The sequence below is a fragment of the Ambystoma mexicanum genome, chromosome 4q (genome assembly GCF_040938575.1).
Source record: "Ambystoma mexicanum isolate Mex_15411 chromosome 4q, UKY_AmexF1_1, whole genome shotgun sequence".
Lineage (NCBI taxonomy): Eukaryota > Metazoa > Chordata > Amphibia > Caudata > Ambystomatidae > Ambystoma > Ambystoma mexicanum.
This window is the reverse complement of record NC_090928.1, coordinates 998,036,989-998,063,551: the sequence shown is the minus strand read 5'-3', so window position 1 is coordinate 998,063,551 and position 26,563 is coordinate 998,036,989. Positions and strand designations below refer to the sequence as shown.

Here is a 26,563-nt window from a genome sequence, read left to right as displayed (position 1 = left end):
AGGCGGGTCAAGGACCAGTGCTTGAAATTAAGACATCCGACTGGCCGAGGTAATCGCCACTAGAGAATCCACCTTCCATGAGAGGAACTTAAAGGGAGCCGTCGACATGAGGAGGTTTCAACAAAGCCGAAAAGGACCACATTAAGGCTCCACACTGGTGCAAACTTCTTCACCAGAGGAAATGCCCGAAACAACCCCTTCAGAAAATGTTTCGAACAATCACTAAACAGAGGAGCAGCATGCACCTTAACGGAGGACAATACCAGGCCCCCTTCCGCCAAGTGTAACAGGTACGGGAGAACCTGCGCCAGAGAAACATTCAAGGGTTCAACCTTACACCTTACAATGATCCTTACACCATTCACAGAATCTCGTCCATGTATGACCATATGAGACATTCGTGGAAGGCGCCCTTGCTGCCTCCAAAATTCGTCGACGCTCGGGATATTGCTAAATGCCCAAACTGAGTGGTCAGGAGCCACGCCGCCAGACAGACGGTGGATCGTGATGACACACCCTGCCGTCGTCCTGAGACAGGAGATCCGGATCTGCTCCCAACCGAATCCACTGCCAGATGAAGGAGATCTTAAAACCACCTCTGCCTGGGCCAGAACGGAGCCACCAGAATCACCCAGCACTGGTACTTTCGAATCCACTGGATGGTCCTCCGAATGAGGGGGAACGGGGAAACGCCTACGCGAAGAGACCCCTCCACGGGAACGAAAACGTGTCCCCCAGTGACTCGGGATGAGCCCCTCCCCTGGCGAACTCCAGACACCTATTGTTTTCCCTCATAGCAAAAAGATCCAAAGGAGGATGCCCCCATCGCCAGAAGATCCTTGACACCTGCTGCTCCTTCAGCTGCCACTTGTGCAGCTGACTGGCGTCCCTGCTGAGTGCGTCTGATTAAACATTCAGAACTCTGGGCAGATGGAAAGCGACAATGCTGATCCCTTGAGCTAGAGCCCAACGCCAAACTTCCTGCGCCACCTTCAACAGGACTCTGGAATGTGTGCCCCCCCCTTTCCTTAAATAGAACATTGTGATGGTATTGTCCGTTAACACCCTCACCACCGATACGCGGATGCACAGAAGAAACTACTTTAGGGCCCAGTGCACCACCCTCAACTCGAGCACATTGATGTGTAACAGTCTCCACCCGAAACCACAGGCCTTCCACCTGTGAGCCATCGAGGTGTGCCCCCCACTCTACCTGGGAGGCATCCATCACAATCGTAAACTGGAACTCCAGCTCTAGCAAGGGCATCCCCCTACAAGATTGGTCGCACACATCCACCAGCGAAGGGCGTACACCAGGCTTTTGTCGAGCACCAACTTGTCTGACAACAATCCTTGACTTTGCAACCATCTGTCCGCGAGGAACTCCTGCACCAGCCTCATGAACAGGCGGCAATTGGGCAGGAGAGGGATACACGATGACATGGCCCCCAACAGTGACATGTAACCTCGGACCGAGACCGCTGCACCCTCTTTCCACTCGCGTGCTTTGGCCCATAACTTTTCCACATGCTCGCTGGATCGCTTAACCAGATTTTGCCGGGTAAGAAACTGCGCCCCGAGAAACACCAACTCTCTGGATGGCGTAAAATATGATTTGACGAAGGTGACGGGGAATCCCAGCTGTTGCAAAAGCTGCATGGTCGCCACAAAAGACTCTCGTGCCCTTCCCTGCGACGAACCCCTCACCAACCAATCGTCCAGATAGGTGTACACATGATGACCTTCCCTCCGAAGGAAGGACGCCACCAGCGCCAGTGGCTTCGTAAACGTCCTGGGGGACTTCAGGCAAAACATGAGGACCCGAAACTGATAGTGTTCCTCTCCGACCACAAAACGCAGGAACTTCCAGTGCTTCTTCCACATAGGGATGTGAAAATAGGCATCCTGCAGATCAGACGACGCCAGGAACTCGCCCGGCTGCACTGAACGGATGACATCTTGAAGGGTGAGCATCTTGAACTTCAGGCGTTGCAGATTCTTGATCAACGCCCAAAGATCTAGAATAGGCCTCCATTTACCATTTGGCTTTTTCACGACGAAGTACCAGGAGTAAACCCCTTGGCCCGTTCCTCAACCAGAACTGGTTCTATCGCCCCTTTTTCTACCCATGAGAACCACCTCCCGACGCAGGATTGGCAAGATGCGGCTGCAGTACATGCACTGGCGGAATAGGGACCGGAGGACGCTGGAACACCAATGAGTGGCAAAGACACACCGTGTCTAGCACCCAGCGATCTGATGTCATCTTTCGCCACTCGTCGACGTGGATGGTGACCCTGCCCCCCAGCAGATTGTCCATATGGCAGTCATTGTTGAGTTTTAGTGTGCCGCCCCTTAGCCGCCGAGGACTGCAAACTCTTCTTTCACTGAGCCTGGAAGTCCCGGCCTTTCTGCGCCGACTGGACAGATCCCCAATACCCTTGAGATGAGTGACCTCTCTCTGGCGGAAGCAAACCGGGCATTCCCCGAGGCTCCACGGAAAGCGCAAAAGGGGCGAAAAGAGCACCCACTTTGAAAGGAACCCAAGGATTTTGCGGTTTCCGTAACCTCTTTCATTCCTTTCAGGGCCTCATCAATTTTCTCGCCGAACAAGTGTTCGCCCTCACAGGGCATGTCGATTACCTTATATTGGACCTCTGGGCGAAAGTCAGCACACTTCAACCAGGCCTGTCACCGGAGCACTACTCCGTTATTAATCAGTTTAAAACCTGACTCCGCCAGGTCCACAGCAATATTTATGCTGTGATTGGAGGCCTCCTCCCCCTCACGCACCAACAGCATTGCTTCCTTTCGGTGTTGTTCCGGCAGATGTTCAAGAATCGGGGCCAGCCAATGCCACATTTCACAATCATATCTGGCCATGATCGCCAAGGAATTTGCAGCCTTCACAGTCCTAGCCCTTACCGTCAAGACCTTCTTTCCAAAAGCGACCTGGCCTCACTGTCTGGAGGCATAACACATTTATTTTGGTTCCTGGCCTTAAGGCTGGCAGCTGCCGACAACCCCCCCCAAACCCTTGACTCTGGCATAGGCTGTGACACCAGGCATCTAGGGGTAGACTCCAGAGCCTTTCATTTCTTTTCAAGGCGACCCTTCACAGCCAGTTCTAAAAACGGGTGGCGCATCATGCGCCGGCCCTCCTGCCACGCGTAGTCGAGAATCGGCAGCGGGAAGACTGCCTTCCTCTGTTTGCCCATATGGTAGAAGAGGAAGCAGTCCTTACGTTCCTCTTCAGGAGCCAGCCCAAACTCCAGACATGCTTTTTCGACATCATGGCATTGAACGCCCAAATATCATTCGGAGGTGATGGTTGAGCAGGACTACGGGGCTGCGCCACCTCTGTGTCCCACATGTCATCTCTCGTCGGCGACGACGATACAGTAGATAGCGTGTCCCGCAGAACACACTCAGGGTCCGAATCTGGTAGCTCGCCTTCTTCAGGATGAGACCGTGGATGGCCCAACCGCAACGGCAACCGTGCCTGAGGAGATTTCCTAGGTGCCTCACCATGCAACACCTCGAGCACCGGCATTGCCGGACTCGGAGGAGGAGGCAAACTCGGATCCAGTTACCCCAACAAAGATTGACACGTGGACAGCACTTGCAACGACAGCAGAGATTGCGGGTTAACAAACGGATAAAGGGGCACCCCAGTCACCATTCCACTCGACGTCGAAGGGCTCACACTCTGGAGACCCAGAGCTAACGGGTCAAACACCGCCGGCTCCTGCTCCTCCTCCATTTCCGAACAAACAGAAAACGTAGCTGTATCTTGCTGCAAAACTTTCTCAGGAAGGATAGACTCAAAGGCGGCAGACTTCCACGCCCCACCCGTCGTCAACATCCCGTCCGATTCCATCTGTGACGACAACAGCATCGGACCTGTGATGGTCCCTGGACACCAAGTGCTTCGACGAAGACTCCTTTGGATTTGCCAAGACTTTCTCTGACACCACCAGACCCTTTGGATTTGTCCGACCGACCATGCTTGGACAACAAGGCTGAAAAAGAGACTTCTTGTGGGCTACAGAAAAGATCTTAGCCCACGAACCAAACGCATGTGCACAAACATGAAGAAACACGAGGTGATCCCAACAGTTTGGAGCTGGTTGAAATCTGAAGGGAAGCCGTGGGGGCAGGGCTATTTATACCAGACGTCCTATTGGTTGGGCCTAACGCACCCAAAAGGGACATTGATAGGACACTAAAGTGAAGTTACCAAGGTTTCCAAGCCTGACGGCAGGGAAATATTCACAGCATGTGAATCCATGTGAGATCCAATGCTGGAGAAAGAACGTTACATGGGGTAAGTAACTTGTTCTTCGAATAGATTGCATCTTCCCACGTATTCGTCATCTTGTGATAAGACTCCCAAAACAGTAACAATTTGAAGGTGGGAGTATCAATCAATTTAATCATGGACCGAATGGAGGACGGCAATTCTCAATCGGGTCTCTGGCACCACAAAAATGCAGGTTGACATGAGACCGAGCAACCTCAGAAAATTGAAGGCCAGAAGATGCTGGGCATTCTGGAATTTTGTTACCATCTGCTGAATGTGTTGAGGTCTCACCTCGGGAGGCAAGGCTTTTCCAGAAGAAGTATCCAGGACTGCTCCAATGAATTGGAGTATTTGGAATGGTATCATATGGGACTTTTGTAATTGAGGGAGAAGCCCAGTTTGTGAAGCGAGTGGCAGGTGATACTGAGATGTTCCTGCGCCTGCACTTTTGAACAAGCCCTGATCAGCCAAACGTCGAGGTAGGTGTAGACACAAATCCCTCCTCTCCTGAGGAACTTGTTCTATGTACTCAAGTCCAAGATGGGTGTCAATCCTCCGTCCTTCTTGGGAATCAGAAAGGAGGTGGGGGGGGGGGGAATATCAACCCTTGCTCCACTCCGTTACAGGTACATGTTCTATTGCACCTTTCTCTAGTTGGATAAAAATGTCGTGCACAAGGAGCGGATCCACAGTTGACAGTTGTATCCCGGTGGATGATCTTGAGGCCTTTTTTGAAAGGGAAGGCAGTAACGATGGGCTACCATTTCCAGTGCCCAAGCATCTGAAGTAATGCCCCGCCATTCGTTCAGATGCTGAGAAATTCTGCCTCTCACCGGGGTCTTGTGGGTCAAGGCCTCAGAGTGGCTTAGAGGCGGCTGCAGCACCGGCTGAGGGTAAAGTTGCCGCTGCTGGGACTGATTTAGCACCCTTTCCTCATCCAGCACGAGGGAATCATCTTTGCTCCCTTTGTCCAGCCTGTCCTCTTCCGCTACCAATTGAGGAATAGAAACAAAAAGAACGACCCCTCCAGGAAGATGAGTTTGAATAGGGTTGTTGAGGTTGTCTAATGGAGGTGCTAAGTGTTAGGCAGAAACCTGTGCAGTTCCCTTAGGGACCACTACAAAAAGTTTAAGACTACAGGAGTAAGCAGTAAACCCAATTGGTAGCAGTCTGCACCACCCAAATTTACCTGGTAGCTGTGGCTGAGCAGTCAGACTTCTCTAAAGAAGAGTTAGGCAGTATATAGAGTATACACAATAGGGCCAAAAATACAGTAGCACAAGCAAACACTGACCAGAGCTTTGGTATAAAAGTATATAATTATTTATTTAAAAACATGCTTGTAAAAATACACTGGCACTAATATGTCAAGCAAGTTCAAACAAACACAGTCACTATAAGTATACACACCTCCCTACTTAATTAATCGACAAGTCTAGGTTAAGACCCAACTTATTTAGCAAAACAGAGGTGAGCGCGTAACCGTAGATGGCACTCCAATAATTTGTTTAAAAAGGGAGAGAAAAGGCAGAATAGGAAAAACACACAGTACCAACACTTAAGAAACCACAGCAAGTCAAGAAAGGTAGGGTCTACTGTAGAGCAAAAAGTTCATAGGCCAGGCCCACTCTTAGAGAGAGCAAGGCGGAATGTGCCCAAGATCCCACAGTGGAAATGCACCCAAAGTCTTTGCAGGAAAGTCAATAAGAGGTTGGATCAAGTCAGAAAGGTAATGTTAGCAGGTCCGAGGTCACCCCAGTATAGAGAGTCAAGGATTTACGGGACACCTTGGACAATCTGTTGCAAGGGAGACCAGACGGGACACAGTACCTGAAATGGTGAGAAAGCTCCAGCGGGGGCAGTTGTTCCTGGCAGAGGATGCAATTCGGGGCTTCGTCCAGGGGAAGAGAAGATCTCGACGTGGAGGAAAGCTGGAAGTCGTTGCACTGCCAGGGAAGAAACCAGCCGCGGAGTTTCCCAGTTAAAAGGTACGACCGTTTTATTCGCGGTAGCGGTGAAGCGTGGCTATCCGGCTGCCGGGGTGCTTGGCACGGGCGATTCGACCACAAGACGATCCAGGAAGGCAAAAAAGGCGAACTGGTTGGTCCCACCAGCTCAAAGGGAAGAAGACTCTCCTGGAAGAAGATCTCCTCTGTCATTGGGGAAGTGGTGAGTTCGTACAGCAGGGCTCCACCGGTGGTGTCGTCGTTGTAGATGGTTCAGCTTCTCCCCTCTTCGGATTCTTTAGGTCCTGTGGCGATTTCTGAAGTTCCAGTCCCCAAAGCCCTGCTTTTATGCAGCAAAATCCCCATTCATCAGCAAAGCTGTCACTCAAACATGCTAAGTGGTGAGTCGGGCGGCTCACCACTGGGCCAATCACACAAGAGTGTGACTTGAGTTGCCAAGGCAACTCAGTCCAGGGTGCCTAATCCACCTCCCACACATCCTGTTGACCCCAGACAGAGTGGCACCATTTGGAGGGCTTCTTTGGAGAAGCCCGCCAAAAAGTGGAACAAAGGGCTCGACTTGGGTTAGAGTTTCAGAGGCGAACACAAATGCCATTTTAAAACCGAGTCCTAGCAAAAAGACCCAAACGGGGAATAAATATTAAATAAATAACCCAGCGGTATCTTTAACATTGCACCAAAAAGTGGTGCGTTTAAAATGAATGGGAAAATCCCATAGGAAATATTCTGGTGGAATATTTTTGCGTGGTATCCACTGCCACCAGCCAATAACTCGACAAGGGGGGACTGGACAGTGCCCCCTTGGAAAACAGACCCAGGGGCAATCGAATTACCCCTACCAGTACTTCCACAATATGATGGTTTGTACTGGTTCTGTTCACAATTTGAGACTAGTAAAGCCGATGGTGACTTTACATGCCCTGGGAGACAGTAGTCAGTCCCAGGGTATGGAGTCTATGTTTGGGGCCCACTATGACACCCCGGTGTTACTGCACTGAGGGTGCTGTGTAACACATATACCAAAAACACATGACGCCCTATGGAGTAAAAGACCCCATAGCCCATAAAACACATTACATAGTCAAAGGACATGCTCAACTCATGCCTAAGGGTGGGAGAAAGAGAGTCTCACTCTTAGCAGGAGAAAAAAATAAGCCCCAAAAATACAGCAAAGCTGCTGGGGAACTCACTAGGTTTGGGAAATTAGCCTTAACAGAGAATTCTCCCTAACACTAAGTGATTTAGCCGCCGCCTTGGAGGACTGCAGCTTCTCCAGACTCATCTGCCTTGCTGCCGAACAACATCGAATCGTCAAATGGCAGGCTGAGAAGTCTAGCCTGCACGTCCGGTGCAAACCCTGACTTCAACCACCACGCAAATCTGCGCAAGTACGGTGCTAGTAGTCACGGATCTGCTGATGCCGTCAGTGTAATAAAACCTGACTGGAGACATTCTCCCATTGCCTCCTTACCATCCTTAACTATAGCCAGGAAGCTGTCTCTTTCTTCGTCTTCCAGAATGTGATCAGCTGCCATGGCAACACAGTCCCACAGGGTATAAGTGAATCTAGAAAGAGTACAAGTGACATTGGTCAATTTCAAAGCCATGCTGCCTGCCATGAAAACGTTAAGTGTCCAGGCATCTACCCTCTTTTCTCCATCTGGGGGGATAGAGGGATAAGTTGATTGCCTGGATGATGTGGCAGCCTGCACTACCAAGCTGTCATGTGTGGGGGTGCTTGGTTAGGTATTCTGGATCCCTGCTGGAAGGCCTGTACTTTCTTGCGAAGTTTCTATTAACTGCAGTTCCAGATTTCGGGCCTCCCAAATCGCAATGATTTTCCTCTGAAGGGCCTTATGGAAGGGCAGAATTGGGTCCTTCTGGGGGCCCTTGTCCAGGATGTCAGTCATGTCTTCCTGGTCATATGTAGAAGAAGCTCAGCTCCAACCCATGTAACTCCGTGACCCTAGTCCTGAGTTTTCTATAGGATGAATCTGCATGCTCAGAAGGGTGAGGGCTGCCAAATTCCATTTCTGGCAAAGTGTCAAGACCACGAGGAGAATAATAAAAGTCTAATTTTCGACTCTTGAGAAATTAGCTCTTCTGGCACATTCTGGGTGCCAAATTGTAACCCAAAAGGAGGGGAATCCTCTTCAGAGGACTGTTCCTCATAGATTGAAGACAGACTTAAAAAGTCCTTTTTTTCAGAACTGGTTTGTAATCCTCGTCTTGTAAGCCCAAAGGCCTCGACAAAATGTCGAAGACTGCTTCGAAAATGGTGCTTATTTACTTGCCACCACCTTCGACTTCGGTGCTGAGAGGTCCGACTTCGATGGAGTCGACAAAGTTGTTGAGTTCAACGCTTTGTTTCTTCGGTGGTACCGAGGAAGGACTCAGTTCTCGAGTCGATACTATCGACAACTTCTCGTCAGGTCGAGAACTTTCTCGATGTATTGCCGGCTTTATGCTCAGCTTCGAAATAGTAGCCTTTGACTTACCTTTGTCGTCAGACGGAGTGTCCGGGGCATGGCTCTTATGCGATTCTTTTGAGGTTGAGGCCGTATTCTCGAAAATACGCATCATCTCCGATCTAAATGCATCCCACTTCCTTGGGGAATCTTTGTTGAGCCAGAGCGGGTTCGAGCGGTCGCCGTAGCCCCGTGTGGCTTGTTGCTGAGGCTGCCTCCCTAGCCCCGTTGGGCTCCAGTTAAGCCTCCTGTTTATTTTTGTAACTTTTGTTGTTAGCGCTCCGTGCGCGTCTGTGTGGTGCCCCCTGCCCCCTCACTCCCCCTCACTTCCCGGTCCTCCTTCCCGCCTCCCTTCCCGCCCACCCCCCCTCTGATTGGCTGTCCTTGCAGCCGCTCTGGGACTACGGCTCGACCGCTCACCACGCTCGCTTCTTTGTTGAGCCAGAGCGGGTTCGAGCGGTCGCCGTAGCCCCGTGTGGCTGGTTGCTGAGGCTGCCTCCCTAGCCCCGTTGGGCTCCAGTTAAGCCTCCTGTTTATTTTTGTAACTTTTGTTGTTAGCGCTCCGTGCGCGTCTGTATGGTGCCCCCTGCCCCCTCCCTCCCCCTCACTTCCCGGTCCTCCTTCCCCTCTCCCTTCCCGCCTCCCTTCCCGCCCACCCCCCCTCTGATTGGCTGTCCTTGCAGCCGCTCTGGGACTACGGCTCGACCGCTCACCACGCTAGCTTCTTTGTTGAGCCAGAGCGGGTTCGAGCGGTCGCCGTAGCCCCGTGTGGCTTGTTGCTGAGGCTGCCTCCCTAGCCCCGTTGGGCTCCAGTTAAGCCTCCTGTTTATTTTTGTAACTTTTGTTGTTAGCGCTCCGTGCGCGTCTGTGTGGTGCCCCCTGCCCCCTCCCTCCCCCTCACTTCCCGGTCCTCCTTCCCCTCTCCCTTCCCGCCTCCCTTCCCGCCCACACCCCCCTCCCCTTCCTCTCCCCCTGCTTTATATCCCACTCCCTCTGGGCAGCCCCCCTGCCCGGCAGCCCCCTAGGCCAAGGGCCCCTTAGGCAAAGGGCGGCTCCTACGACTGCGGCTCCCTGTGTGTCTGCAGGTGTCCGCAGGGGACGCCAGGCGCCAACTCCTCTGCTCTCCGGCCCACCCCTCCTCACCTTGCCCACCTCTTCCGCATGATCCCTCGCCCCCCTTTTCCAATTTATTGGTAAACTAGGGTGCTTTTCTCCCCTCGCAGGATTCTCAAACTTAGGTGGCCCTGACCTACTACGCATTACTGTTTGCTCTGCATTGTGTTAAACTAGGGTGTTTTTCTCCCCCCGCAGGATTCTCAAACTTAGGTGGCCCTGACCTACTACGCATTACTGTTTGCTCTGCATTGTGTTAAACTAGGGTGCTTTTCTCCCCTCGCAGGATTCTCAAACTTAGGTGGCCCTGACCTACTACGCATTACTGTTTGCCCTGCATTGTGTTAAACTAGGGTGCTTTTCTCCCCTCGCAGGATTCTCAAACTTAGGTGGCCCTGACCTACTACGCATTACTGTTTGCTCTGTATTGTGTTAAACTAGTGCCCTCCACTCAATTCCCGTCTGCATACTCGTGTCGTCCGCCTCCCCTCCTACTCCATGGTGCTCTCTATCTCACCTATCTACTCTAACTGCTTCTCTATTGACTATCCTGCTCTCCTCACTAAATCCGGTAGGAAAAAGTTTAAAAAGGACATCCTGGTCTCCAACCCAGGCCTCCCTATCGCTGACACCTACACAAGCGCCTGCTCCAAGGAAACTCTCACTGACATTCTCTTTTTCGTGCCTTCACCTGACCTATGGACCCTTCACATGGTCGCTGTGCTCTCTCCTTTCTCCTCCTCTCCCATTAATGGTGGCACCCGTTGGGATGTCCTCTTGGCCCTTTTCCACTCCTCTAAGGCCATCATTAATGTCTACGCTAACGGGACCGTCTTGGTCCAAGGCCCTCAGGCCAACCTTCACCTCTTTGATAGGCGCCTCCCACGCCTCATCAACTTCCTCTCCGCTCCCGCTGTCCCCCTTCCTCTGTCCTCGGCTACCTTGCCTCTCCCCTCCCTCCCTGCCCCTTCTCTTGCTCCCTCTTCAACTCCTTCTCTAACACCTCCGCAGGGCATACCTCTGATCTGTACCCCTCCCCGGAAGTATTTCAAAGGTGGCAACCTTCTCCACATTGCCACTCTAAATGCTCGCTCTGCCATCAAGCACTCCTCTGATATCTGTCGCCTTCTTGAGGAACTGGACCTCGACGTCCTCGGTCTCACTGAGACATGGTTCACAGCCAGCTCTGCCACCAGCTTCGACACACTCCTACCTGACGGCTACAAGATCCTCTCCGTGCGCAGGCCTAACCGTTCAGGGGGTGGTGTTGCCCTTGTCTTCCCTGAGTGGATTCCTGCCTCTGTCACTCCTACGCAGACCTACTCCTCTTTTGAATGCCTTGTCTGCCGACTCTCTCTCTCTCTCCTAGCCATTCCCTTACCGTGGCTACTATCTATCGACCACCTGGTCAAATTTCCTCCTTTCCTCTCTGAATGGGCTGACCTCTCCTCCTCACTCCTGTCCTCAACCACCCAACTCCTCTTTCTCGGTGACTTCAACATCCACCTCGATGCCTCCTGTCCCCCCACTGGTCTCTTTCGCGAACTCTGCAACTCTCTCTCACTCTCTATTCTCCCGTCTGGGCCTACTCACTCTGCAGGGCACACTCTTGATGCTCTGATCTCTTCTGACCTTCCCCTCTCCCTCCCTCTCTCCACTCCTCTCTCCTGGAGCGATCACTTTCTCCTATCCTCCCACCTCTCCCTCCCTACCCCACAGGCAAAGCCACCCTCTTCACTGCCACCCACCTTCTCGGTCATCCGACCCATGAAGCGCGTGTCAGTTGAGGCTTTCGATGCTACCTTCTCGCCCCCTCCTCCCCCCTCGGCTGACTCCCACCCTGACACAGCCCTCTCCATGCTCTATTCCTCTATATCTGATACTCTCGATATCCTTGCCCCCGTCATGAGAATCCACCTGAAGCCCAAAGCCAAATGTAACTCCTGGTATGACTCGGATCTCGTCACCCTAAAACGCAAGTGCAGGGTGGCAGAGAGGAAATGGCGTGCTTCATGTTCATCCTCTGACAAACTGGCCTGTCGCCTGCTCCAAAGGCAATACCGGCTCTCCGTTCTCACCAAGAAGAGAGCCTTTATCCAAGCCCGCATCTCTGAGGCATCTAACAACTCGGCCGAACTCTTTAAAATCTGCAAGGAGCTGGCCAACCCTGCTGCAGTCTCGACCTCTCCTGTCCCCTCCCAGGCCCTCTGCACTGCACTGGCCTCGCACTTCATCTCAAAAACTCAGGACATCCTGTCCTCGCTCTCCTCCTCTCTCCCCCCTCCCTCTCTTCCCGGCTCTTCCTCTTGCTCTCTTGCAGCCGCCCCTCCGCCCTCCTTCTCTGCTTTTCCACCTTTTTCTGCTGATGAGGTTTCCAGACAAGTCCGATCTATGAAAGCCTCGTCTAAACAGGTTCACCCCTGTTCCTCCAAAACCATCAAGGACCACATCGACTCCCTGGTTCCTGCCCTGGCTGACTTTTGCAACCACTCATTCGCCTCTGGAGTCTTCCCATCCCCCCTCAAGCACTCCCTTGTGCACCCCCTCCTCAAGAAACCCTCTTCCAACCCCTCCTGCCCGGCCAATTATCGCCCAATCTCCATTACTCCCTTCCTGGGTAAGATCCTGGAGAAACTGGCCATCTCCCAGCTTAACCTCCATGCTGAATCTGTTGGTAATCTTCATGACCATCAATCCGGCTTCAGAGCGGCCAGAAGCACGGAAACTGCTCTCCTGAACATCCGTGAGGACCTGCTCCTGAACCTCGATTCCAACACTCCCTGTGTTCTCATTCTGCTCGATCTCTCCTCTGCCTTTGACACTGTCAACCATGCCATCCTGCTCAACTGTCTCCGTGATAACCTGGGTATCACTGGTCAGGCTCTGGCATGGCTGACTTCTTTCCTTTCCGGTGGACCCTCCCAGGTCCAAATGGGCTCCTTCCTCTCTGACATCTTTTTCTCCACCTGTGGTGTCCCCCAGGGTTCCAACCTCTCTCCCTGGCTTTTCAACCAGTATCTGGCACTCCTTGCCCACCGCATCGCCGCTCTCTGCCCCTACTTCCAGTGCTATGCAAACGATACCCAGCTCATTTTCAGGCTACCCTCGGCCTCCTCCTCTCCTTCCCTCATCTCCGACTGTCTGTCTGCTATCCAGGAATGGTGTGCCGCCAATGACCTCTGCCTCAACGCCAGTAAGACTGAGATTCTACTCATCGGCACACCCACTCCCTCCTTCCCTGCAGCTCTCTGGCCGGCCTCCCTTGGCCCCCTTCCTGCAAGGCTAAAAACCTCGGGGTCATCTTCGACTCCACACTCTCCTTCTCTCCTCATATATCTGACGTCTCTAAGAAGTCACACTACCAGCTGCACCTCCTCAGAGGTATTCTTCCCTTCCTCTCCTTCCCCCAGAAGCTCACTGTCTCCCGAGCCCTGGTTCTCTCAAGGCTGGACTACTGTAACAGCCTCTATCTTAATCTGCCTGGCTCCACTCTCCGCCCTCTGCAACTTATCCAGAACAGAACTGCGAGACTTGTCCTTGGCCTCAAGCCCAGGGACCGTATCTCTCCAGGACTGAAATCTCTTCACTGGCTCCCAGTGGCTGCGAGGATTAAGTTCAAAACCCTCTGCATTGTCCACAAGGCCTTCTGGGGCCTGGGACCTAAATACCTTCAACTCTCTCTTCCTAAATATCTTCCTTCACGAGCCCTTCGCTCATCCGTCTCCAACTCCCTCATGGTCAGCCGCTTCTCGAAGCAACGAGCTGGGGGTAGATCTCTCTCCGCAGCAGGGGCCTCCCTCTGGAACAGCCTTCCTGCCTCCCTGAAACTTGAGGAGAACCATCTCCGGTTCCGGAAGCACCTCAAAACCTTCCTCTTCGCTTCTGCCTTCTCTCTCCCTCTCCCCTGCTAAACCTGCTTAATTCCCCACTGAATTCAGCACTAAACCTGCATCTGGGCCACTCTCAGCAACCTCGGTCCAGGGCCCAGCCACTCTCCACTTCCACTGCCTCCCTGGCTCCCCCTGCACTGTGGGACTGTCACTGTATCCCTACAGCCCCCTTCCCAGCACTTGCTCTGCACTTACCTCGCACTTGCCACCAGCTGGCCCTTTTTATTTATTATTTATTATTTTTTACGCTACTTACCTTGTACTGCACTTTCCCCCCCACCTCCTCCCCCTGCACTTCCTCCTTTTCCCCTTACCTCTGCACTTGCGCGATCTGAATGACACCTGGCCTAGTAGGATCGTTTGTCTGTTTTCCCCTTGTTTCCCTCCCTCCCTGCCTCGTCGCGCCTTGAAACACTTGTGTATAGTCGCGTTACAAATACCATATCATATCATAATCAGATTTTTTGGTCAGGCATCCGATTACCTCGGTAGAGGAATCGGATGAAGAGGGAGACCTATGATGTCTCTTCTACGCCTTCTTTGAGGAAGACGAAGACTGCCTCGCTCGACTCCTCGATCAGGACCGCTTTGCTTTTTTGCACCGGGAGGATTCTCTAGACTCGTCAGACTTTCTCTTTCTTCGAAGGAGACTTCTAAGCCACCTTCCCCGCCACCAGTTTTCCTCTGCGCTCCCAGAGAGCTTTCTCGGTCATGGCCTTACAGGACCCGCAGTCGTCGGTACGGTGTCCGGAGCCCAGATACCCACAGGCAGATGCAGTGAGGATCCATAATAGACATTTTCGAGGCACAGTTGTGGCATTTTTTTTTAAACCAGACTTTGGTGTCTAAGGAGTCGAATAAATTGTTCTTGCGAAAAACTGAAGCACGCTGTTAACGCGAAGCATAAGCTTGGAAAAAACAGAACTGATGTCAACGGGCACTGCATGCGCTGTTTATGCTGACGATGACGTTGACAGAGGCCCTCGAGGGACATGGATGCAACGACATTGCATACAGCGCCCTCTGTCGAGAGATTTTTTTTTCCAAAGGAGCAAAACTGGAGCAATATAATATCACAAGATTGGCAATAGGTGGGAGAACAATTCATTCAAAAGATATATATAGTCATATTTAAATGAATTACCTGATTAACAAGTGAACATTTTTCAGAGTTGGAGCAGGAAACCTCTTTTTCAAAGTTCATCAAAGATATTTTTTGGACGTCTATGGTATTGTGGAGGGCTTCTTTTTCAGCCGAAACAAGCCTTAGCTTCTGCTCATTTTCATCGATAAGCCTCTGTAGACCTTCCTTTTCCTGCTTCCATAGCTCCTGCTCACCATCCACACTCAATAAAATGTTTTTTTTACACTCTTCTGCATCTATGATTTGCTTTTGCAGCAAGATTATTTCTTGAGATTTCTTGTTCAGGTTTTCTTCAAATGCTACAAGTTTTTCAGCAGATTCATCCTTAGAGGACTGTAAATGTGTGTTACTGCATTCTGCTTCTTTCAGTTGTTCTAACAGCTTCTTATTGTCTTGTTGCAGGCAAGTTAATTGACCAGCCATATCGTCCCCCTTAGATTTCAGGGTTTCTTGCTCTTTACGGAAATGTTCCAATTCTTCATTCACATTTTTCAACTGAGATTGCAGTGATGCTATTACAGATATTGACTCAGTTTCTATTTTAATTTTTTCCAGTTCACATTTTTCTAGATTACCTGTCATGATTGACTGAGAGGTTTCCAATTCAGCTACTGTAGCTCGCGCTTGCTGTAGTGCTTTATTTACCTCCTCATTTTTTGCTCTGAAACCATCAAGTTCCAAACCCAAATTTGTTATCTTTTGAAACATGTCTTCTTTTACAGCCTTTAGGATTTCAACCTCTTCCTTATAAGCCATTGTTTGAATAGTTATTTGTTCTCGATTATCTTCAGACAATTTCAGTTCTCTTTCAAGACTTTCAAGTTTACCAAAGAAAACCTTCACTTGCTGTTCACTCGCTTGGCATTTTTCATTCATCTGCTGCCATTCCTTTCCATCGGACTCCCTCAATACGTTTAGATCTGCAACTGCCCTTTGCATTTCAGCTGCTTGTCCCATTGTACAATTAAGTTTTGATTCGATTTCATTCTTTTCCTTAAGTGCGCATTCGAGAGACTTGGAAAGTTTTGAGATTTCAGATTCTGAATCACTCAACTTGGATTGAAAGGTTTCAGAGGCTTGTAAAAGTAATTCCCTTTCTTCGTGCCCCTGTCTTACTTGAATTTGAAGTTCTTCCATCTGTACCATTTGCATCTCTGCTTTCTTTTCATATTCCTCCTGCAAAAGCAACAAATTGTCCCGTTCCGTCTTTTGTTTGTTTAATTCTATCGACAGAGATTTTGATTCATTTAGCATTTTGCCCTGTTCCAGTTTATGCTGTTCTAGCATGTCTAAAAGATTGGACTGCGAGGCTTGCAACTCGGCAACCTTTTCTTGAGTTAATTGCAGCTCCTTATTTGAACCTTCATGTTTTGTTCTCTCTGCATCAATTTCAGTGGTCAACTCTTCCTGCTTTTTAATCAGATGTTGATTCTGCGCCTTTAAGTTCTCAGCCTCCTCTTTGGAACTCTCAACCTGAATGATTAGGTCTTCTAAATTTCCTTCTGACATTAGTACATTTCTTTCCAAACTCTCAATTTTTTTATGAAGGGAGTCTACCTCCAGCTCCCTCTGGTTCAACTTTCCAATCATATCCAGATTTTCCATCTCCATTGAAGAGATCTTTAGCTTCAGGACTTCAGTGTCACTTCGCATGCTAGCAACTTCATCATTTGAAGAGACAAGTCTTAATTCAATCTCACCTTTTGCAGTGACCATGCACTGCATATCATTGGAAAGTCTTTCAATTTCTGCTTCTGACTTGCTCAGCTTGGTCTTCAAAGTTTCAGAGGTCTGTAAAAGTAATTCTTTCTCCTCATTCATCTGTCTTGAATTGTGCCTAAGTTCTTCCAGCTGCATTATTGTAATCTCAGCATTTGTTTTGTACTCCTTTGTGAGATTAACAAGATGGTCTCTTTCTTCCTTCAGTTTGTCCAAATCTTTCAGCTGAGCTTCCATTGATGAAAGCACAGAGTTCGATTCCTCAAGCATTCTAACCTTTTCCTGTTCATACTGTTCTAGAACTGTGGACAGGTTTGATTGAGAGGCTTCATAATGAGATAATTGTTCTCTGGTTTGTTGAAGCTCCTTATCTAGAAAATCATTTTTTGATGTGAGTGTATTAAGCTCAAAATTCAGTTCTGCCTGCTTTTTCATCATGTCTTCATTCAGCATTTTGAAGTGTTCTGCTTCCTCTTTAGATGTTTCTACTTGAATAATCATGTCTTCTAGATGTTCATCTGACATTAACATATTTCTTTCAAGACTCTCAATTTTGTCCTGAAGGGAGTCTACCTTTCGTTCACTCAATTTCAGCTTTTGACTCATGGCCTGGTTTTCACTTTCACTGGACCCAATCTGTAACCTCAATGCTTCAATTTCCCTTTGCATGAGAGCTACGTCTTCACAAGAAGATGAAAGTTTTGATTCAATACTGGCTTTTTCGATGACAAAGCATTCCACAGCACTGGAAAGTCTTGAGATTTCAGATTGGGATGCACTCAGCGAGGTTTGTAAAGCGTTAGCCGTCTGCACAATTAATTCTTTTTCCTCAAGCAGTTGTCTTGCTTGGTTTTGGAGTTCTTCAATCATCAATATCTGCATTGCAACCTTCCCTTCAAACTCCTGCTCGAGAGGCACTTGATTGTCTCTTTCAACAAGCTTCTTTTTCAAATCTTCCATTTCAGATTGAAGGGAAGAAAGAGAAAATTGTGATTCCTCCTGCATTTTAATCTTTTCTTTTTCATATTGCTCTATAACTTTTTCTGTGTTCAAATGAGAAGCTTCTAAATCAGAGATGTGCTCTTGAGCCAGCTGCAGTTCTTCTATTAAACACATGTTTTTTGCTTGAATTGTATGAAGTTCACAATCCAGTTCTTTCTGCTTTTTGCTCAATCCTTCATTCAGGGCTTTCAAATTTTCAGCTTCCTCTTTGGAACTTTCAACCTGAATTATCATGTCTTCTAATTGTTCCTCGGACATTAAAGCATTTCTTTCAAGACTGTCAATTTTGTCTTGGAGAGAGTCTGCTTTCCATTCACTCTGTTTCAGATTTTCAATCATTCCCTGAGCCTCTCTCTCATTTGACTCCATTTGTACCTTCATATCATCAAGCAAATGTTGCATACGAGTCGATTCTTCCTGAGCTGAGTTGAATCTTCGCTCTAGTTCACTTTTCTCACTGAGTGCACATTCCAATGCTTTATTAAGGTTAGAAAGTTCAGACTCTGACTCGGTCAATTTGGCATTCAGAATTTCAGATGCCCTTAAAAGCTTTACATTTTCCTCATTCAGTTGCCCCACATGGCCTTGGAGATCTTCATTCTGTAAACGCTGAATTTCTGCATTTCTTTGAAGCTCGTGATGGAGGTGTACAATGCTTTCCTTTTGTGACACTTCTTCTTGTAAATCCTTCAACTGGGTTTGCAGAGACGAAACAAAAGCATGCGACTCCTCAACTAATTTAACCTTTTCCTGTTCATGTTTTTCAAAAATTTCTGCAAATTTCAAATGGGAAGCTTCAAATTCAGATAGCTGAATAAGAGTTTGTTTAAGCTCTTTACTTAGCTCTTCGTTTTCTGATTGGAGTGTATTAAGGTCAAAGTGTTCGGCGTGTTCACTTCCATCTTCTTTAAGAACTTGCATGTTTTCTGCCTCTTTGGGAGATTCAAACTGAACAGTGATGTTATTTGGACTTGCTTCTAACATGTTCAGGTCTTTCTGTAAACTCAAGATTTTGTCATTGAGAGAGTCTGCTTCCTTTTCTTTTTGTTTCAGCTTTTCAACCAGATGTTTTTTCTTTTTCTCATCTGACTCTATGTGGATTTTCAGTTTTTCTATGCCACTTCTCATCTGGGTTACCTCTTCCTGTGTAGAGTACAATTGTGATACAATTTCACCCTTTTCTGTACGTAGGCAGTGTAGAGACTTGGACAGTCTAGAGTTTTCAGATTCTGATTCATTGAGCTTCAAAAGCAAATTTTCAGAGGCCTTTATAAGTACTTCCCTTTCTACAACCAGCTGCTCTACTTGATTTTGGAGTTCTTCATGCTGAGATGTTTGCCTCTCTGCAAGCTTTTCAAATTCCTCTCTGAACTTGTCCTTTTCTAAAAGTTCCTCATGTAAACTTTTTAGTTGAGTTTGTAATAAGGAAACTAAAGATTGGGATTCCTCAAGTACATGTCCCTTTTCCTTGTCATGCTTTCCTAAAATGGATAATGGAGAGGATTTATACTCTGATATTATTTCATTGACTTTTTTCAGCTCTACACTTAATTTCTCATTTTCTTCTCGAAGTGCATTGCATTCTAAATCCAAATTCTTTAGCTTTTCAACCAAGTCTCGGTTTAACGTTTTTAGGTTATTTAATTCATCTTTACAAGCTTCAGCATTAATAATCACATTTTCGAAATTTTCTTCTAGCATTTCCGATTCTCGCTGAACGCTCTCAACTTTATCTTGCAGAGAATCTGACATCAGTTCCCCTGCTTTCAACTTCTCAACCAGATGCAGTTTTTCACTTGCTCCCAACTCTACACATTTTTTGAGAGCTTCCATGCTATTTTGCATCTGAGCTACTTCACCTTCAGTTAGGTTCAATCTTGAGACAATTTCAATTTTTTCAGTAAGTGCACACTCAAAGGATTTTGAAAGTTTTGCATTTTCAAATTCCAGCTCACCTAGCTTATTATTCAAATTTTCCAAAACCTTTAAAAGCATTTCTTTTTCAGCACTGAGGCCTTTAACCTGATTATGCAGCTCTTCCATATGCAATGTATTTACATGTGCGTTATTTTCAGATTGCTCAGTGACATTGTGGCTTTCCATCGACACATTTTCACCAGATTGGCTGGACTGAAGGGCTTTGTGTGTCTTAACCTCTGCTTCTAGTATCTTGATAAATTCAGTATTATCAATTTTCCACAACTCTAGTTCTTTCACTTTTTCCTTTAGCTTATGATGCACTTGATCCAGTTCTTCATTTCCCTCTGTTAAGCTACAAAGTTCTTGATGCAAGTTATTTCTCTCAGCTGTGATTGCAGCAAGCTGCTCCTGCAAGCTAGAAATTAGCTTAAGTTTATGTTCACTTTCATTTTGTAAATTCAGATTTTTAGCATGAAGTTCTTCAAAATCAGCTTCTAGTGCAAGAGTGTGGTTTTCAATATTTGCTTTCTCTGATTTTGTCCTCTTGAGTTCATTTTCAGTTTGTAGGTATTTTTCATTCCAGTCCTCTCTGGCCCGTTCTGACTTGCTGAGCATCTCTTTGGCATCAGATAATTGAACTTTGTACATTTCTAGTTGCAATGTCATGCTGGCAAGGTTATTGCTAATGTCCATCACACTACTAGAAAGATGCTGGTTTTCAGAAGACAATAACGATAGTCTTTCAACAAAACCTTTGTTTTCATGTTCAAATTGTAATGATGTTTTTTCCAGTTCCGTACTTTTCTCGGGCATCAACTCCATCTGATGCCCATCAAGTCTCGAATATAACTGTTTAATTTCATTCTGTAAAGAATCCACTCTAGTCTTGTTATTCTCAATGTCATTGTGCAGCATCAGATTTTCGCTAGTAGACTGTTGCAACTGAACCTGAAGTTGATCAATGGTTCTTTGGTACCCCAGAAGGTGATCTGCTGATGCAGGCAGCTTCGGATTTGTTATGATCTCACTCTTGCAATCTGAAGATTCTGTATTTTTCCCTAGCGATGCATTCCATTTCTCTAACTTAACTGGGATTTCCAAATTCAAAGTGGCAGAACTACTTATAACCTCATTAGTTACCTTTTGACTTGCAGGGTCACTCTCTTGTGCAGCTTCACAACTACTCTGCTGAGAAATGCCATTATATTCGGGTCTGAAGTTGATCTGGGATGTCTGAAATAAAAACAAAAGCAGTCATGTTTTATCATCAGGTAGTATATTAACAAACATTTTTGGGGAGCAGCACATTTTCAAAATTCTTGCTGCTTTCATTAATCTATCCCCATTATCTAATTATTGTCACATCTGAAAGCTTTATGCTTTGCCCAAAGCACCTTTCAGAGTTGTACAAAACTCATCTAAAGGAAACTCACCCTTCCACCAAAGGAGACTGTTGGGATTAGGTTGCTGCTGGATCATAACTGTTCTATGCAACATCACAAAGCGGAAAATAGGCTTAATATTTACATACAAGACCATCAAACTCCAAAATTCACTCCTGAAGGAAATGTATGTACTTCAAGACCCCCTAACATTCGCAAAATTATTGAGGACCATGCTAATCACAAAACATTAAGAACCCAGCTTCAAATTGCTGCCAAGGATGTCTCACCCCGAGTGAGGCACTCTTATGCAACCATACACAGTGGTAGTCTTCTCCCCATTCCTACTTGTGCCTTGACATCATCCAATAACACTTCGCTCCCGTCATGTTGGGTATCAAAATTGAACCTTAACCGGTTTCAATCTCCAATCATACAAAATATTATATCTCACCAGAGGACTTCATAGCAGAAAGCATGAAAGGGGGCCTTGTTGGCACTAGAAGGAACTAGGGATGGCATCTCATTAATCTACAATCTTCTCAGAGGGTGGGTATTATGTATTCATTTAGCACATATTTCATCTTTGATATGTAGCACTGCTCTTTGTACATACAGAACCCAGGATGTAAACCTTGTACAGCGTACCCATTTCTTCCCTCGCACACCACACCGTCGTAATTTAGCGGAAGGCACAAGCTCGTTAAACACATCCTGCACTCACAGACAACACAAACGAGATTGCGCAACATCTCTGCCATGAGAATGAAGCTACCTTTTTTTTTAAACTAATTTATTGGCATCTTGTTAAACAAAACACCACATTAAGCCCCCCCTAAAAAAACAAGACCTATGCTCCCACCCCCTTTCCATCCCACCCCTACTCCCCTCATTACAGTTGGTTCTTTTATAGAGTGGAGGATAGAACCCACAGTCAATAGAACCCAATAGGATTCATTCAATTTCCTCTCTATCACACAGAGAAACAATATTACAGCAAAATAGCATCAACAAACCCCTCCCCACCTCCCCTTAACTAGCTCAGTGTTCCAATCATTCACATTACATCTGTGTCCTGGATTAAGGACATTTTACAGTCTCCGTTGTTTCAGGTTTCGCATAGCCTACTCAATCCCAGTTAGTCAACTTGTCCAGAGGGATCCCCTCCACCATCCAAACCATCTTGATAGTAAAGTCCACATTCCTATCGAAATGCCCCCAAATTGTCGTTCACCACCGCCGTCAAACTTTTCCAACACCATTAAATCCTGCCAGCTCCCGCTTCCGTTCACTCTTCATGGGCAGCTTCCCTTCCTTCCAACGCTGAGCCACAGCCACCCGCCCGAGCATCGCCTCCCACATCCTGGGGAGCCTGTGCTCCTCCCTATCTCTTGCCGGGATCCTGTATCTGAAGTGGGTCCAAGCTCAGCTGAATTCCAATGATATCCTTAAAACCAGATTAAGACTTCTCCCCAAAAAATGTGCACCTTAGGGCAGCGCCACCACACATGTGAAAGTGATCTCACCTGTCTGTAGCTTCTTGAGCAGGGAGGCACCCATAACATTCTTGAGAGTTGCAAGGGATCCCTATCCCACCCCTGCAGCATTTTGACATCATGTTCCATCGTGGAGATGAATAAATTACCATGAAAGGTCACTTTAAGATCTTCACCCATTCATCCTCCATTATTTCCCCTCCTGCAAGGTCTACCCAGAACATCTTAAATGTTTGTCTCCCAGTCAGGCACGACGTGATCAAAACTCTATACATTCTGGACAGGATACGCTTTCTCGAGGATGAGGAGTCTAGCACCTTCTCAAACGGGGTTAGGTCTCTGGACAGGAACTCTGCCCACTTCGGGTCAGAGAACATTTCTTTAAATCGTAGAAAATGTCAAAGATTGAGACCGATCCCTCCCCCAACACAACACAGAGATCCTCAAATTCCCAAAAAACCCATCCTTTCAAAGCTCCCATCGGACCACTGCTGCGAGAACTTTAGTCACTGGTGAGAAAGATTACACGTGAGAAACCCACACCGAGGACATAGGTGGAGGCAAGAGGAGAGCATCTTGTTCACTTCACATCTACGCCATGTTGCCCTGAGCACCTCCAGAGTGGGATGAGCCCGGAGTCTCTTAGGAACCTCTAAGTGGGTACCAAAGGTAGAGTCTCCCCTTCAGAGTGTTTGCTACTAGATCTTCAAGGTACATCCAGTAGGTCCTCATATCTTTTCTCCTCATACATTTCAATTGTGCTGCCTTGTATAGGTGGATGTCAGGCAGACCAAACCCCCACCCAGTCCCTTGGGAGCTTAAGGGTCGCCATCTTCACCCTGGGAGTCTTATTCTGCCATATAAATTTGCAAAGCTCACTAAACAACTAATTAAAGAACTTATCCGAGAGTTTCAGCGGTAGGGCCGAGAAGAGGTACAAAAGACAGGGGTGCAGATTCATTTTATACAAGAGTATCAATGGGGTCCCCCGCCTCAGGTATGCCTTCAATTGTCCCATCAAGAGGTCGTAATTGGCATCTCCCCCACACCCCCCCCCACACCCCCCCACCACCCCCCTAACCCCCCACCCCACCTCCCCCCAAGTACCTCCCTCACATAACTTTAATGGCTAAAATGCGCACATGCATAATAGCTCCTCCCATTCTGTCAAATTTGGACTACGGTCCCTACGAGGGCGTTCCACCAACAGCGTGTTGGGGCCATAATTATGGTGAAAGGCGATTTACAAATGACAAAATGTATTAAATACAATACACACAATAACCAGAAAACCCACTAAACATGGACCAGACATCCATGACCAGATGCATATCTCTAAACAAACCCACACTTCAAATAAAGACAAAACCAGGGATCACACCGACACAACCACAATGCTCAAGCGCAAACATTTACTTAATACATAAAAATTGTGTCAACCTTTTTAAACAAGCCTGATTGCTTCTTTGTACTGTTTTTGGAATATATTAAATAGAATACAAAAAAGGTAGAAGGCACCCCTCTCAAGAAAGAACATGGCATGATTACCTGTTCTGTGTTTTTTTCCCTACTTTGAGAATCTGCAGCCATCGCTTTTTGCCGACTCTACTTTTCACAAAGGCTGAAACAAGTGGCTGGGGTTTCTGTTGCTACTTTTGTTCAAATGAGGTTGTTCCTGCCATTTTGGTGCTGGACTTCCCTTGTGGGCGGGACACAGACTGATATGCAAATGGCTATTCCTCCTCCATGAAAAGTACAGTGAGCAAAAAGCGATGGCTGTGTACTCAAAGTGAGAAAAAAAACCACAGAACAGGTTATCCTGCCATTTTCTTTCTAGAGAGGGGCGCTTGCTACTTTTTTGTACTTTTATATTAAATAGAATGTTTACTCCCTATGGTTCGTATTATTTGAATTTTAGCATTCGTGGCTCTTCTCCATACTTTTTGGACTTCATCTGCGGTGCTCACAGACAGTAGCTACCGATTAGGATGCACAGTTGACAATGGTCATTGTTTTCTTTGAAAATGTGTGTTCATATTCAGAGGATGGAACACACATTTACAATCAAATTTAACTAAGCCCCACACTGAGTACTACCAAATGCCCCCAAGTTGAAAGCATATCAATCCAAACATTTGCACATATAAGATAAATTACCCTCATGGTGACTCAGGTTCCTCACTCACCCACCTTCACAACTGGTTGGGGTTGCCTGCATTAACAGGCGGGTCGGAAGAAGCTGGCTTCAAAAGATAGCTGCCACTTTAAGAACATTATCAAAGCAATAGGACTCTAACGCGTGTGCGTCGCTCCGCATGCCAGTCTCACACTTCACCCCCATGTCACCAATCGCAACACCCAGTACTCTTATGTTTTTTCTCTCTTCGCCAACTGGTGATCACGTATATGCCTTACTGGGGATGGCTAGGTGGATGTTGTGAGGAGGGAGAAAAATTGACTAAGAACCTGAATCAACATGAAGATAATTTTTCATTTCTGTGTGGTCTTCCTTTCACTCATTTCCAAATGGTTGGCACAAGAATAAAAAGCTTTGAAAATGCTAAGAGTGGAGGAGACAGCATATACAAAATTCAAGCAAATAAATTGCAAAGCCTAAAGTGGCATCCCTCCATGAAGATGTATATGGGCGTAATGCTTTCAGAATGAAAAAGGGTAGCCCATGTAGCAGTCCTATAATAGGGAAAGGAAGGGAACCCATGGGAGACCACTGATAGGATCCAAGAATGTGCGATGTACGTCTGCCAGGACTGAATGTGGAGAGCAGGTCTGCCCCCACTGGTGAATTGTGGACCTTGAAGCCACCAACATTGCTTCCTTCCATCCGAGGCTGGTGCCTGGGAGGGGGGCTAGAAGAATCCCTTGTTTGATGTCCTTTGCTGCTTGAGCCTATGTAGGCTGGGGGAACCATTCAGCTGTCTGGCTGTCTACGCTCCAGCAAGCCCCTGAATGCAGCAAGAGTTCTTCTCCTGTCTGACTGGGCCTTGGAGGTGGGCTTTGCCAGGACGGCCAGTGACTTGGTGGTTTGAGAGCTGGTCTTTTTCTTGCTTAATTCATATCAGTGGAGGATTGGAACAAGACCCCTCCTTCAAAATAGAGATCCAGAATGTATTCTTGCACATCAGGGTTGAACTTAACAGCCTTAAGCCACAATGCCCTCCTCATATCTGTGGCGACACAAATGGCCCTGGCGGCCGTGTCGATATGGGCCACTGAGGACTCCATTATGTCCTGTGCCACCAGCTTTGCCTCTGCAAATCCCGCTTTGAAGGCCACCTATTTGTGCACTGTCAGATCTGGAAGGAAGTCTGCAATTTCAATCCATAGCTTCTGATTCACAGCAGCCAGCATTGTGTCTGTTTGCCTGCAACAGGTGGAGGCTTGTATTGGAATACATTTACTTTCTGTATGCCTCCTGAGTTTTCACCTCCTTACCCAGCAGCATTGCGGTCGAGGCAGACAACGTGAATGCCTGCTGCTTGGCATACATGTAAGCAACCGCCATCACTGAGGAATGGGTCTGAGGGTGAACGGAAAGGTATAGAGTATCCCATGCAGCCCGTATATATTTAGCATCCAAACGCTTGTTGGCGGGCTGAGATGAGTAAAGCTTAGGCCAGACCTTTTTGGCCAGAGGTTCCACATGCTTCTGGAGGGGTATGCCCAATCTGGACACTGTCTGGATGTTAAGGAGCTCTGCTAAGATCCCTGCCTTTGGTTGCTCTTTCTGATGCTGTGGGATGCCCAGATATTCTGCTAATCCTGCTAGCCTGTCATGAAAGGCCCTTGCTGAAGAAGAGGTGTGTGGATCCTCCATCTCATTGGTGCCCACCTGGTCCGTGGCCTCCTTCGGCCCTAGGCAGGGGGTCCGCAGGATCACGAGGTAGGGTCCCTGCTGGGATTTCCGTGGCCTGAGGTGCAGACAGCGCTGTGATGGTAGGCTGCGTGGGAGCCGGGGCCGGAGAGAGAAGCGAAGAACCTGCATCGGCATGGACGAAGAGAACAAACAGAGCCAGGGGTGGTGCCGGCTGCAGTTGAACTGGAGCTTGAGGCCAGGAGGCGTAGGTGGAAGCATCTCCTTAATTATCCCCTTCAGAAGGCCCGCCATTTGAGGAGACTTCATCAAGGTAAGAAATGTATC

General features: G+C 47.7%; 1 protein-coding gene across 3 annotated transcripts in view; it reads right to left on the bottom strand.

Moving 5' to 3' along the window:
* The window catches only part of CENPF (centromere protein F), a 1,250,680-nt gene that overhangs the window by 547,631 nt on the left and 676,486 nt on the right, over positions 1 to 26,563 (bottom strand). For all 3 annotated transcript variants that reach the window (XM_069608564.1, XM_069608566.1, XM_069608565.1), the window contains one exon: positions 14,886 to 20,759. In XM_069608564.1, the coding sequence (XP_069464665.1) occupies positions 14,886 to 20,759 (5,874 nt within the window). The remainder of the gene's footprint in view (positions 1 to 14,885; positions 20,760 to 26,563) is intronic.